We start from the raw sequence: 11,932 nt of genomic DNA, 5'->3' as shown, positions 1-11,932 counted from the left end.
CTGTTGTTTCATTACCAGTCTGTCTGTCTTGTCTGTGTTGTTGATTAACACACCATCAACATTATAACTGAAGTATATGTTCTAAATAGCATCACATCCCCTATTAAGTGCACTACTTTTGACCAGAGACCTTTGTTGCTTATACAGTGCCTTGCAAAAAATACTCAACCCCCTTGGCGTTTTTCCTATTTTGTTGCATTACAACCTGTAATTTAAATTGATTTTTATTTGGATTTCATGTAATGGACATTCACAAAATAGTCCACATTGGTGAAGAGGAATGAAAAAAATTACTTGTTTAAAAAAATTCTAAAATATAAACAGGAAAGTGGTGCGTGCATATGTATTCACCCCCTTTGCTATGAAGCCCCTAGTTAAGATCTGGTGCAACCAATTACCTTCAGAAGTCACATAATTAGTTAAATGAAGTCCATCTGTGTGCAATCTAAGTGTCACATGATCTAAATATATTCACACCTGTTCTGAATGGCTCCAGAGTCTGCAACATCACTAAGCGAGGGACACCACCAAGCAAGCGGCACCATGAAGACCAAGGAGCTCTCCAAACAGGTCAGGGATAAAGTTGTGGAGAAGTACAGGTCAGGGTTGGGTTCTAAAAATATATCAGAAACTTTGAACAACCCAAGGAGCACCATTTAAATCCGTTATTTAAAAATAGAAAGAATATGGCACCACAACAAACCTGCCAAGAGCGGGCCGCACACCAAAGCTCACAGACCAGGCAAGGAGGGCATTAATCACCCCCCCCCCCCCCCCCCCCCAAACACACACAAATTATTTTAATTCCAGGTTGTAAGGCACCAAAGTAGGAAAAATACCAAGGGGGGTGAATACTTTTGCAAGCCACTGTATTTAGCATAACTATCCTAGGATCAGATGAGAAGCACACTTACTCATTGAGGTTTTAAATGGACCTGTGTGAAGCGGCCACTGATTAAAGGCTTGGGGAAAGTCACATCAATAGATCAATGTGAGGCTGTGGTCAGACAGACGCTTTTGCTTTTTTCTTCTCATGTTATGGATGCAGAAACTTTTACTGTGGCCAATTCAGGCTCACTCTGGAAGAGAGAGTGAAAGATGGGGAGGGAGAGAAAGGGAGGAGAAAATGTACATGGACCATTTACAGAGCTGTAAGTTCCCCTGCGGTGCAGCACTGTGTCCCCGGGGGGAGTTGACATTGCCATTGTGTTCACTGAGTCGTTCTGAACTTCTGACGTGGGTGGGATATACGGACGGACTGGTGTGGTTTCAGTGACAATGACCGTAACAGCAGCTGCTCACTGATTTGCTCCAACACAGTTACGCCGCCGAAAACAAGTATACCAGACCATTTATTACCCAGTCTGTTTACAATCAGACCAGGAAATCTGACCAATGAAGACTCTCCCAGACGCTCTTAAGCACACTTGCCAGAATGATTGCTTGACTGATGCTATTATTTGAATAATAGTATGTAATCATTAAGTCTGCTTGTTATTTAGTTAACTGGGTTATGATGGGACCAGGTAGTCACACACAGTCAGACTTGTTGCTATGCACACCCTTAATAAACATTGATGGAACAGCAGCTCTGCCTTGAGTCATGGTCTGGGGTTCTGTCTGGAAGGGATGGGTGGGTGCAGGGAAGGTATAACTAGACCCTAAAAACTACCAAACTTGGTATAACTACACACTAGAAACTACCAGATATATACTAGTATGCCTTCAGTCGTTGTTTGGGGTTTTGACTGGAAGGGATGGGTGGTTGCAAGGAATGTTTAACTAGACCATTAAAAACGACCAAAAAATGTATAAACACACACTAGAAACTACCAGATACATGAATGTTCACTTCACCAATGGCCATACGGTGTTTGAACATGTCTGGAAGAGGTGAATGCAGAGAAGGTATATTAGAAACTAGTGGCATCTACTGAACATTACAAAACTGATTGTGTAACTTGTCTTACACCAGGGCTCTCCAACATTTTTCCTGTTCACTCCAACCCTAATCTAGCACACCTGATTCTAATAATTAGCTGGTTGATCAGCTGAATCAGGTTAGTTACAACTGGGGTTGAAGTGAAAATGTATAAGAGGAGGGTAGCTCTCCAGGAAAAGGGTTGGAGAGCCCTGTGACTTACAGAATTACATCTGCTTACAAAAAACTGTCTCAAACACCAGATCAACACATCTCCTGCATCCAGCAGCTGGCCAGTGTTAAGTGTAATGTGAACTCTGGACACCCCATGTTTTGCAGCTTGTGGGAACCGTGTTTGTACAGGGCAACTTCCCAGTATGAGTGTTGTATTCCCATCACCGTCTGTGTAGCAATCCCCCAGCATGGCTGCTGATGCACCAAGCTGTGTGTCCCCTGCCTGCCTCTGCTTCTCTCTGTCCCACACATCCAGAGTCCTTTGTAACCCGGCTGTTTGAAGTCCTCAATTTGCTTTGTACATTTTGTGTTCCACATTATTCTCCTCCATCGCCTCTGGACCCGTAACCAGTTACCTGCATCCTTGTCTTCTCCTATCACAGATCGTTATCTGACATTAAAATGGCCCAATGGTCATCTTTTTTTCTATGTGTGTTTTGTGGTCTCGCTCCCTGCGGGTTTTTTTTTTCACATTCACAGGGAAAGTGAATATGTCATTTCTTCCTCTCATTGGTAATGTGGAACGAGGGAGGTGAAGGATGGGTGGATACAGCAGTGGGAAATTGAACCCTGTCTTTCATGTCAGGGTCCTGTCTCCTTCCCTGGTTCCCTCCTACAGTGTTAAAGAGAGATCACCTCTCCTTCTCTCTGTGTCAATGTTCTCTCATCCCTTAAGCTCTGTAATAAAGGCCCTTTGTGTCCACCGCTACCTAACCGGTTATAATGTTTTTTATTTTTTTTTATTTTAACTCCTTTTTAATGTGTCATCTTGTCTGCATTCACTGTCATTTCTTAGAAATCCTTCGCCATGCTATCGGAAAGGGCTCTTTTTATTTAGCTCTGCTTGACTGTCTCTTCTGCAGCCTCTCTCGCACACAATGTCATATCTATACAGTCGATTGTTTGTTCTAGTCTATTGCGTGAAATAAACATGCATAATGCATCATGATTAAAACGTTCAGTTTCTTCTGCTGTTTCCGTGGAGCCATTGGCCTGAGTGTGTTCCATTGCTATGTGCCTGTATTGCTTTAGAAACAAGGGCGTAACTTTTGATTGCATATTGGGGGGTTGACATCCAAGAATATACCCCAATCACAACTGAAATACCAATTTTTTTCTATATTACTATTACTGTGTTCTTAGGTGGCAGGTAACCTAATGGTTATAGCGTTCGGCCAGTAACCAAAAGGTTGCTGGATCGAATCCCAGATCTGACAAGGTAAAAATCTGTCGTCCTACACCTGAGCAAGGCAGTTAACCCACTGTTCGCCAGGCACCGAAGACGTGGATGTCGATTAAAGGCAGCCCCCCCCCCCACACCTCTCTGATTCAAAGGGGTTGGGTTAAATGTGGAAGACACATTTCAGTTGAAGGCATTGTTGTACAACTAACTAGGTATCCCTCTTTCCCCTTACTCTTAAAAGGCCCAAATTCTGTTTTCCTGTATTTTGTATAATATTATACAACAGCTGGTGCAACTAAGGGCTCTATAAAATCTGCATTGCAGAAGTTCAGCTTTACGGCGTGATTTAAATTTGAAGGCAATGTTCCTGCTTTAGCAGAGACGGTATTCACGATAAACGCTGCCGGTTCCATCACAAATTAACTTAAAATGTGTATTTTGAACTCTGCAACGTTTTAGCTTTACAGATTGAATAGAGACTTTTTTTTTGTCATTTGTACTTTTGGCCTGCCTGGTGACATCACCAGTATCGACCACTCCCAGACAGTCCTATCAAAATTCTTGCTTGAGAAAGTTTTTTGTTAAAAAGCTATTTTTGTCAATTTTATTAGAAAAGTATTACATTAAGGTACTTAATTGTGACACTGATATAAAAACGGCTGCATTGAGTCTTTAAAGACATGCTCCGGAACTTTGTCAACGAGTAAATATTTTTTAAATATGAGACTTTGGGTTGGATGTGTCTATGTTAAGTTCATACAGTACATGCATAATCTATGAGCAGAATTACTGTTTTACCTCAAATAGCCACAAAATCCCTAGTTGTGAAGCGACTGTTTTCTGGAAGCTGTGCTGCGCCATTTTCCCTATATTTTCCCCCATGTAGGCCAGCCTCCTAGCAATTCGAGTTTCAGCCAATGAGCTTCAGCCCCTCGCCATTTGAGTGACAGCTAGCAAGATGCACACATAGAAGAGTGAGAGAGCGAGCAGTGACTTGGTGCACATATCTGAACAAATGTGACTCAGTACGCAATTTTTAGGGACCAGTTTTGGCTCATGAGAGCTACTTTCAGAACTACTGGCTAAAAAGTTCTGGAGAATCTCTTTAACATTTCAGAAAGTCACCACCACATCCCATCTTTATACATTTCGGCCTAGATTCAATCAGGTCAAGCGTTAACCAGTAATAGCAGACACCCAGATATTTTGGCAGTGTCGGATGTTTTGGCATTGTCAGAAGTTGGAGCCGTCCAATCGGTGAGCAGCTGCTCTCGCGATCATTGTCACGAAGCTACATCCACCCCACTCCTGTTATTAGAACGAGAAAGTGTAGGCTATATAGAAATAATTCAGCTCAAATTGAAAAATCATAAAGGAAATCATTATTATAATAATAATAATTAGGATTTGTGTCATCCTAATCAAGTGTTCGTAAACCAGGCTGCATGGGATTTCTGGCAATGTCTGCTTTAGGTGTAATGCCAGGAGCCACTTGTGGATTTGACACCTCTAACCCAGTTCCAGCTCTATGCAGATGTTGGCTAAAGCGGATCTGATTGATTTGAGCCCTTTAATGTCAAAAACAATTATTCTTTGTGTACCCTTCACCACGCTTCCCTCTCACTCTGGCCCCTACCATGACAACCAAATTAAATCCGAATGTAGGCAACATTTGTTATAGCACTTAGTCAGCAAAGATGAGGAGTTGAACTGATAGTGCCTTATAATTGAAATTCTCACCTGACCTCTCCCTGCCTCAGCATGGGTGACGCTCTCTCACTCTCACTACTGCCTGTCTTTGACCCCTGCCATAATAATAGGACCAAATACCATTATCATATGACAAAAAATGGATGGGGTTAGCTTATTAACACAAATTAGATTCTGCTTTTATTAGCTAAATTATTTATTTGCTGGCTGGCAATATGTATAGCTAGCTAGCTGACTACATACTACCAGTCTATTACAGAGCAGCAGGTAGCCTAGCAGTTAAAAGCGTTGGGCCAATAACCAAGGTTACTGGTTCAAATCCCAAGCAGACTACATGAAAAAATCTGGAACTTTACGCTAAATCCTCCTATAAGTCACCCTTTATAAGAGTGATGGATGAGAGTAACTGCTAAATGACTCAACTAAAATGAAGCTGCAGTAGAAAAAGGGAAGATCCAGATACTGTGCGTGCTAAAATAGGCAACCCTTTTACAAAATATTATCTCATCACCAATATTTCGCTAGTCATAGGAATACAACATAGGAACATTTACATTTATGAAATGCTTGTTTTAAGCTTTCAAAGCATGTATACATTGGAGCGCTCGTGAATATACGGTGCATTCGGAAAGTATTCAGACCCCTTGACTTTCCACATTTTGTTATGTTACAGCATTATTCTAAAATTGAATAAAATGTTTTTCCCCCTCATCAATCTACACACAATACCCCATAATGACAAAGCAAAAACAGGTTTTTAGACATTTTTGCAAATGTATTAAAAATAAGAAACGTAAATGAAGGCCATTCCATGCAAGAAATTGACAGGAAACGGAAGATCTCGTACAACACTGTGTACTACTCCCTTCACAGAACAGCTCAAAGAAGAGTGGCAGGCCCCGGTGCACAACTGAGCAAGAGGACAAGTACATTAGAGTGTCTAGTTTGAGAAACAGACGCCTCACAAGTCCTCAACTGGCAGCTTCATTAAATAGTACCCGCAAAACACCAGTCTCAATGTCAACAGTGAAGAGGCGACTCCGGGATGCTGGCCATCTGGGCAGAGTTACAAAGAAAAAGACATATCTCAGACCGGCCAATAAAAATAAAAGATTAAGATGGGCAAAAGAACACAGACACTGGACAGAGGAAGATTGGAACAAAGTTTTATGGACAGACGAATCTAAGTTTGAGGAGTTCGGATCACAAAGAAGAACATTTGTGAGACGCAGCAAAAATGAAAAGATGCTGGAGGAGTGCTTGACGCCATCTGTCAAGCATGGTGGAGGCAATGTGATGGTCTGGTGGTGCTTTGGTGGTGGTAAAGTGGGAGATTTGTACAGGGTAAAAGGGATCTTGAAGAAGGAAGGCTATCACTCCATTTTGCAACGCCATGCCAAACCCTGTGGACGGTCCTTAATTGGAGCCAATTTCTTCATACAACAGGACAATGACCCAAAGCACAGCTCCAAACTATGCAAGAACTATTTAGGGAAGAAGTAGTCAGCTGGTATTCTGTCTATAATGGCGTGGCCAGCACAGTCACCGGATCTCAACACTATTGAGCTGTTGTGGGAGCAGTTTGACCGTATGGTATGTAAGAAATGCCCATCAATCCAATCCAATTTGTGGAATTTGTGGAATGCTTCAGAAAGAATGGAGTGAAATCTCTTCAGATTACCTCAACAAATTGCCAACTAGACTGCCAAAGGTCTGCAAAGGCTGTAATTGCTGCAAATGGAGGATTATTTGACGAAGCAAAGTTTGAAGGACACAATTATTATTATTTCAATTAAAAATCATTATTTATAATCTTGTCAACGTCTTGATTATATTTCCTATTCATTTTGCAACTCATTTCATGTACATTTTCATGGAAAACAAGGACATTTCTAAGTGACCCCAAACTTTTGAACGGCGGTGTATGTCCATGTGATATTTCAGTTTTTTGTTTTTAATGCATTTGCAAAAATGTATAACCTGTTTTCACTTTGTCATTATGGGGTATAGTGAGGAAAAATCTATATTTAATCGATTTTATAATAAGGCCGTAACAAACTATGTAGGAAAAAGGGAAGGGGTCTGAATACTTTCCGAATGCCCTGTACAGTAGCTACCTCTCCTCAGCAAACACCGCAAAGAGAAAGAGAGAGAGCAGTTAGTGAGCTGTTACTGCAGACCAGAGCAATACATTACCGACCGATGAAAAGGGAACAAGAGGATAAATTGCAGGGAAAGAGAGGTTCAATTCCTTTTTCCCCGTTCTTCTTACAAGCTGTGCTCAACTCTTTTTCCTGTTTACCACGAGGCTGGCCGGCTGCCTCTGGGGACCGGGCACAATCAAAAGCTATTTAGCAGCGGGGGGACACTGAGGAGCCCTGTGGTGCGAAACCACACAAAGCCAGTAGCTGCTTGACGCTTTACAGTGGTGATTTTTTTTCTCCAATCAATCAAACTCATCATGGTATATTATTGACCTGTTTCTAATATTGGGTCATTCATTACCTGTGCACCAGGCTCCGGGTCAGAGAGACCCTGGGTAAGTCATCATAAACAGGTTGTGGGTACATTGGGTCACAGTACCTCTGGATTCTCTCTTTCATAACCCACCAGTGGTTTCGCTGAGAGGCCGGCACACGTCCCACTTGGAAGTCCACTTCAGTGAGTCAGCCAGCGGGGATGCCTCTGCCACCCTCCACCTCAGGGAGGGTTGACGTTACATACTGATTACTAGGCTAGTGGCCAATCATCAAAAACCCCTTCCTCGATAGGCCCACTCCACTAGTCCAGATTTAGCAATATCAGCACTAATGGGTTACATGAATGTATGTTGCTAATCCCCCCTCCAGCCAGGCATATTCTGTACTTTTTGACTGTGTCACAATATCAATTTAACCACTTTTGCAGTCAAATATTTCTACACAACCATCCATTTCATATATGGTTATTAGGCATGTGAAAAAACACAGCTGTGTTTTGTTCTCCCTTGGATAGGGGTATCTAAAAAATGTGGGGGGCCTTGCCTCTAGCCTATACCTAGTCTCTCATGGACAGGCGCACGTAAAAGGAAGGTATCTGGGTACGACGACTATCGAAGAACTTTGTTCGCATATTTCGGAACAGAGAGGGGACATTTGGCCCATGCTTTGGGTGCATTCCTCTGCCCAGGCTTAGCTGACGTGTGCTTGATCTTACAATGCCTGGATAGCTATCTCATGTAGCAGCTAACCACATTATATGTTATAGCAATCTGTCAGTCGATGACATAATTGATGACATGACACGCAACCATTGGCTGTGACCCTAGTCTCACAGGGAGTTGGGATATGCAAAAAAACACATTTCCATTTCACACCTCATACTTGTACATGCAGTGAAACAGGACAAATACGCATACAGGAACACATGTAAGCGCAGATATGTGTACACACAATGGCTATGCATTATGCAGCCACACACTGAGGGAACCATCTCTAAATACTGCTTCTATGGCTAATAATCACACAAAGCATGTTTGCTAAGGCACATGTATGGGTCATAACATGAGTGCCCCCTTGTGGTAGGCTTTGTAAATACACATGTTCTTCGTGCACAACAACACTTTTTTGACAGGCCTTGAATTAAGAACTACTAATTTATAGATACTTTAGAATTGATTGGGCATGAAGTGCAAAAATACTAATATAGGTACCATTGACTTGCATTGGATTTGTGCCATAAATGCCAATAAGCAGTTAGCAATTGAAACAGTGCCCAGGTAAACAAAACCAAAGCATGGATTGCTGTCATACCTTATCCATAGACTGCTAAACGTATTCGTGTTAGCTTAATAGGAATCAACTAAGTGCACTGTTGAATAATACAAGGCTACATTTTGTTACACTTGAATTAAATTAGTTCATGTCTAGAATGGCAATTTTATTTCCACCTGTCTGAATGTGCATGGGCAGTTTTCCTTTTAATCAAACAAACGATCTGACACAGTTAAATAGTAAAAGGACAGATTGTGTAGGCCCACTGCTCTGACGCATAGGAATTGGCTGGTATGGAGAGTGTTATTTTGAGTCACAAGTCCTTACTTCCGTTCTGTAGATTTACTATTACTAAAGTTGTCCAAGGTCCATCATCATTCCAAACAGAATGTCCCAGAGTAGTCTAAATGACGGAAATGGTGTAATTTATTAACAATGTAATATTGCAGAAAGCAGGCATTACGCACAATATTACTAACAATAGATGAAGATAAATATGCGGATGCCCAACTGTCAAAGTCGAGTCAATGCTTTGTTTATCTCCGTCTTCTCATGTGCTTTAAGCTACAATGCTTTGCTGTCCCAGTCCCCAGGGTAGTTAGTTGGTCAGCCGTTCTCAGTCTCAGACTGGAACTGACTGATGCATCAGTGGGCACCTATTTTACATTCTGCTCAATGGAGCACTGAAACCCGTGACGTCGGGAGAGGGAGGGCTCCGCTTTCACCTTAAATATCAGGCGCTCACTGTAGTTCAGACAGACGCAACAGAGCACACTAAGAACTATTGAACGGTAGCCTACTGTTAAATCCAACTTTGGCTGAATCTATCAAACGAAACGAAGTGTCCGAACACATTTGACTCACTCTAGGCAACTATTTAGGCTACTTTAGAATCATGATCAAGAAAATGTCTCCTTCAGAGAACGATTTCGATATCCCGGCAAAGAATTGCTGCAGGATGGTGATTTTGGGATCCACCAAGGTGGGCAAAACAGCCATCGTGTCCCGGTTTCTGAACGGAAGATTCGATGAGGAGCAGTACACGCCGACCATCGAGGACTTTCACAGGAAACTGTATAGCATTAAGGGAGATGTATACCAACTGGACATATTGGATACCTCAGGCAACCACCCGTTCCCTGCAATGAGGAGACTATCCATACTGACAGGTAAATATTCCATCTCTAGTTAATGCGACTCAAAGAGTACATGTCCAATAGCAATCTGTAGTCGTGCATTTTTGTATGTACTGTGCGCGCATTTTGCATTGGCTGCACAACGCGCCACTGGTGCCATTACGCATGTAAATACTGTAGCCTATGTCAATGTGTTTCTTAGAAGCTAAGATACTAAATGCGTTGCTCCTCTTGTTTCCCTTCAGGTGATGTCTTTATCCTGGTCTTCAGCTTAGACAACAGAGACTCTTTCCAGGAGGTGCAGAGGCTCAAGCAACAGATAATTGAGACCAAGTCGTGCCTGAAAAACAAGACAAAGGAGAACATTGACGTTCCTCTTGTTATCTGCGGAAACAAGGGCGACCGGGAGTTTTACCGGGAGGTGCAGAAGGAAGAGATTGAGCAGTTGGTGGCGGGAGACGAGCAGTGCGCATACTTTGAGATCTCAGCCAAGCGCAACACCAACGTGGATCAAATGTTCCAGACCCTATTCACCATGGCCAAGCTGCCCAATGAGATGAGCCCGGACCTCCACCGTAAGGTCTCGGTGCAGTACTGCGACATGCTTCGCAGTAAGTCCCTGAAAAACAAGAACAAGAAGGACAATGGAGACGCCTACGGCATCGTGGCACCATTCGCCCGGCGCCCGAGCGTCCACAGTGATTTGATGTACATAAAGGAGAAGGCGATCGGCGGACAGGGAAAGGATAAAGAGAGATGTACTATCAGTTAAGACTGAGATTAATCTTATAGATATTGAAACCAAAAAGGGTGTGCTTCATTTGTGATGCACCTGACAGACGGGGCTTGGGCGCGCAAGGCTGCCCATGCCGCTTACCGTCGCTCCGTAGTGAGGACACTTGAGACAGCGATGCCGAGAGCGGATGTGCTCCGGGCGCAATGACACTGACTAGATTCAGACACTCCGCACACGTGGAAGCGCATGTCCACGAGACTTTTAAGGATGTTACTTTGTTCTGTTAAGAGCCTTTTGTGATGTGGCTTAAAATATTGTGATATTCTTCACAAATGCGTAAAATGTATTGTTTTGACATCAGCCTTTACAGACAGGCGAGAAAAGAGACTTCTGGCATGTGCAATGTTGAGAATAGTTTTACATTTTGTAACACATTTTATAACAGATAATTAATACTTGATTGTTGCAACCTGAAACATTTAATATTGTGAATGTATATTTTGTGTCAGTCAACTTTTGCAAAAAAAATTAAAAAAAATATTTAAAAAATACACATAATCTGAATCTTCTGTTTCTTCATGTTTTTCTTCTCTTACAAGTGTTTTGAAATGGCCCACACTTCACTCATCACTCCATACACCTACCTAAGCAGTAGGCCTAGAGATCCAGGGAAACTACTTAGACTAAACATCAAAGCATGAATTAATGATGTAGCTGCAGTAAGACAATTGCTAGCCAAATGGTCCCCTACCACACCACATGTTTAGTGATTGATATAGAATGCAGCCTAATTGATGTCAGAACTATAACTACCCAGTGATGGAACATACACATACACTACATGGCCAAAAGTCGAGCATCTCATCCCAAAATCATGGGCATTAATATGGAGTTGGTCCCCCCCTTTGTTGCTATAACAGCCTCCGTTCTTCTGGGAAGGCTTTCCACTAGATGTTGGAACATTGCTGCTGGGACTTGCTTCCATTCAGCCACAAGAGCATTAATGAGGTCAGGCACTAATGTTCAGCGATTTGGCCTGGCTCGCAGTCAGTGTTCCAATTCATTCCGAAGGTGTTCGGTGGGGTTGAGATCAGGGCTCTGTTCAGGCCAGTCAAGTTCTTCCACACTGATCTGGACACACCATTAATGTACAGACCTCGCTTTGTGCACAGGGTATTTTTATGATGAAACAGGAAAGGGCATTCCCAAAACTGTTGCCAAAAAGTTGAAAGCACAGAATTGTCTAGAATGTCATTAAAT

The 11,932-nt window shown here is 42.4% G+C and overlaps 1 protein-coding gene across 1 annotated transcript; it reads left to right on the top strand.

The window, feature by feature from the left end:
• The first annotated feature begins 9,574 nt into the window (after positions 1 to 9,574).
• On the top strand, positions 9,575 to 11,061 carry LOC139367467 (dexamethasone-induced Ras-related protein 1-like). Its single transcript, XM_071105680.1, has 2 exons — positions 9,575 to 9,969; positions 10,182 to 11,061. The coding sequence occupies exons 1-2, from the start codon at positions 9,696 to 9,698 to the stop codon at positions 10,706 to 10,708; spliced, it is 801 nt and encodes a 266-aa protein (XP_070961781.1). The 5' UTR covers positions 9,575 to 9,695; the 3' UTR covers positions 10,709 to 11,061.
• The last annotated feature ends 871 nt before the right edge of the window (positions 11,062 to 11,932 follow it).

The sequence above is a fragment of the Oncorhynchus clarkii genome, chromosome 16 (genome assembly GCF_045791955.1).
Source record: "Oncorhynchus clarkii lewisi isolate Uvic-CL-2024 chromosome 16, UVic_Ocla_1.0, whole genome shotgun sequence".
Classification (NCBI taxonomy): Eukaryota; Metazoa; Chordata; class Actinopteri; order Salmoniformes; family Salmonidae; genus Oncorhynchus; species Oncorhynchus clarkii.
This window is presented reverse-complemented; position numbering and strand designations above follow the sequence as displayed.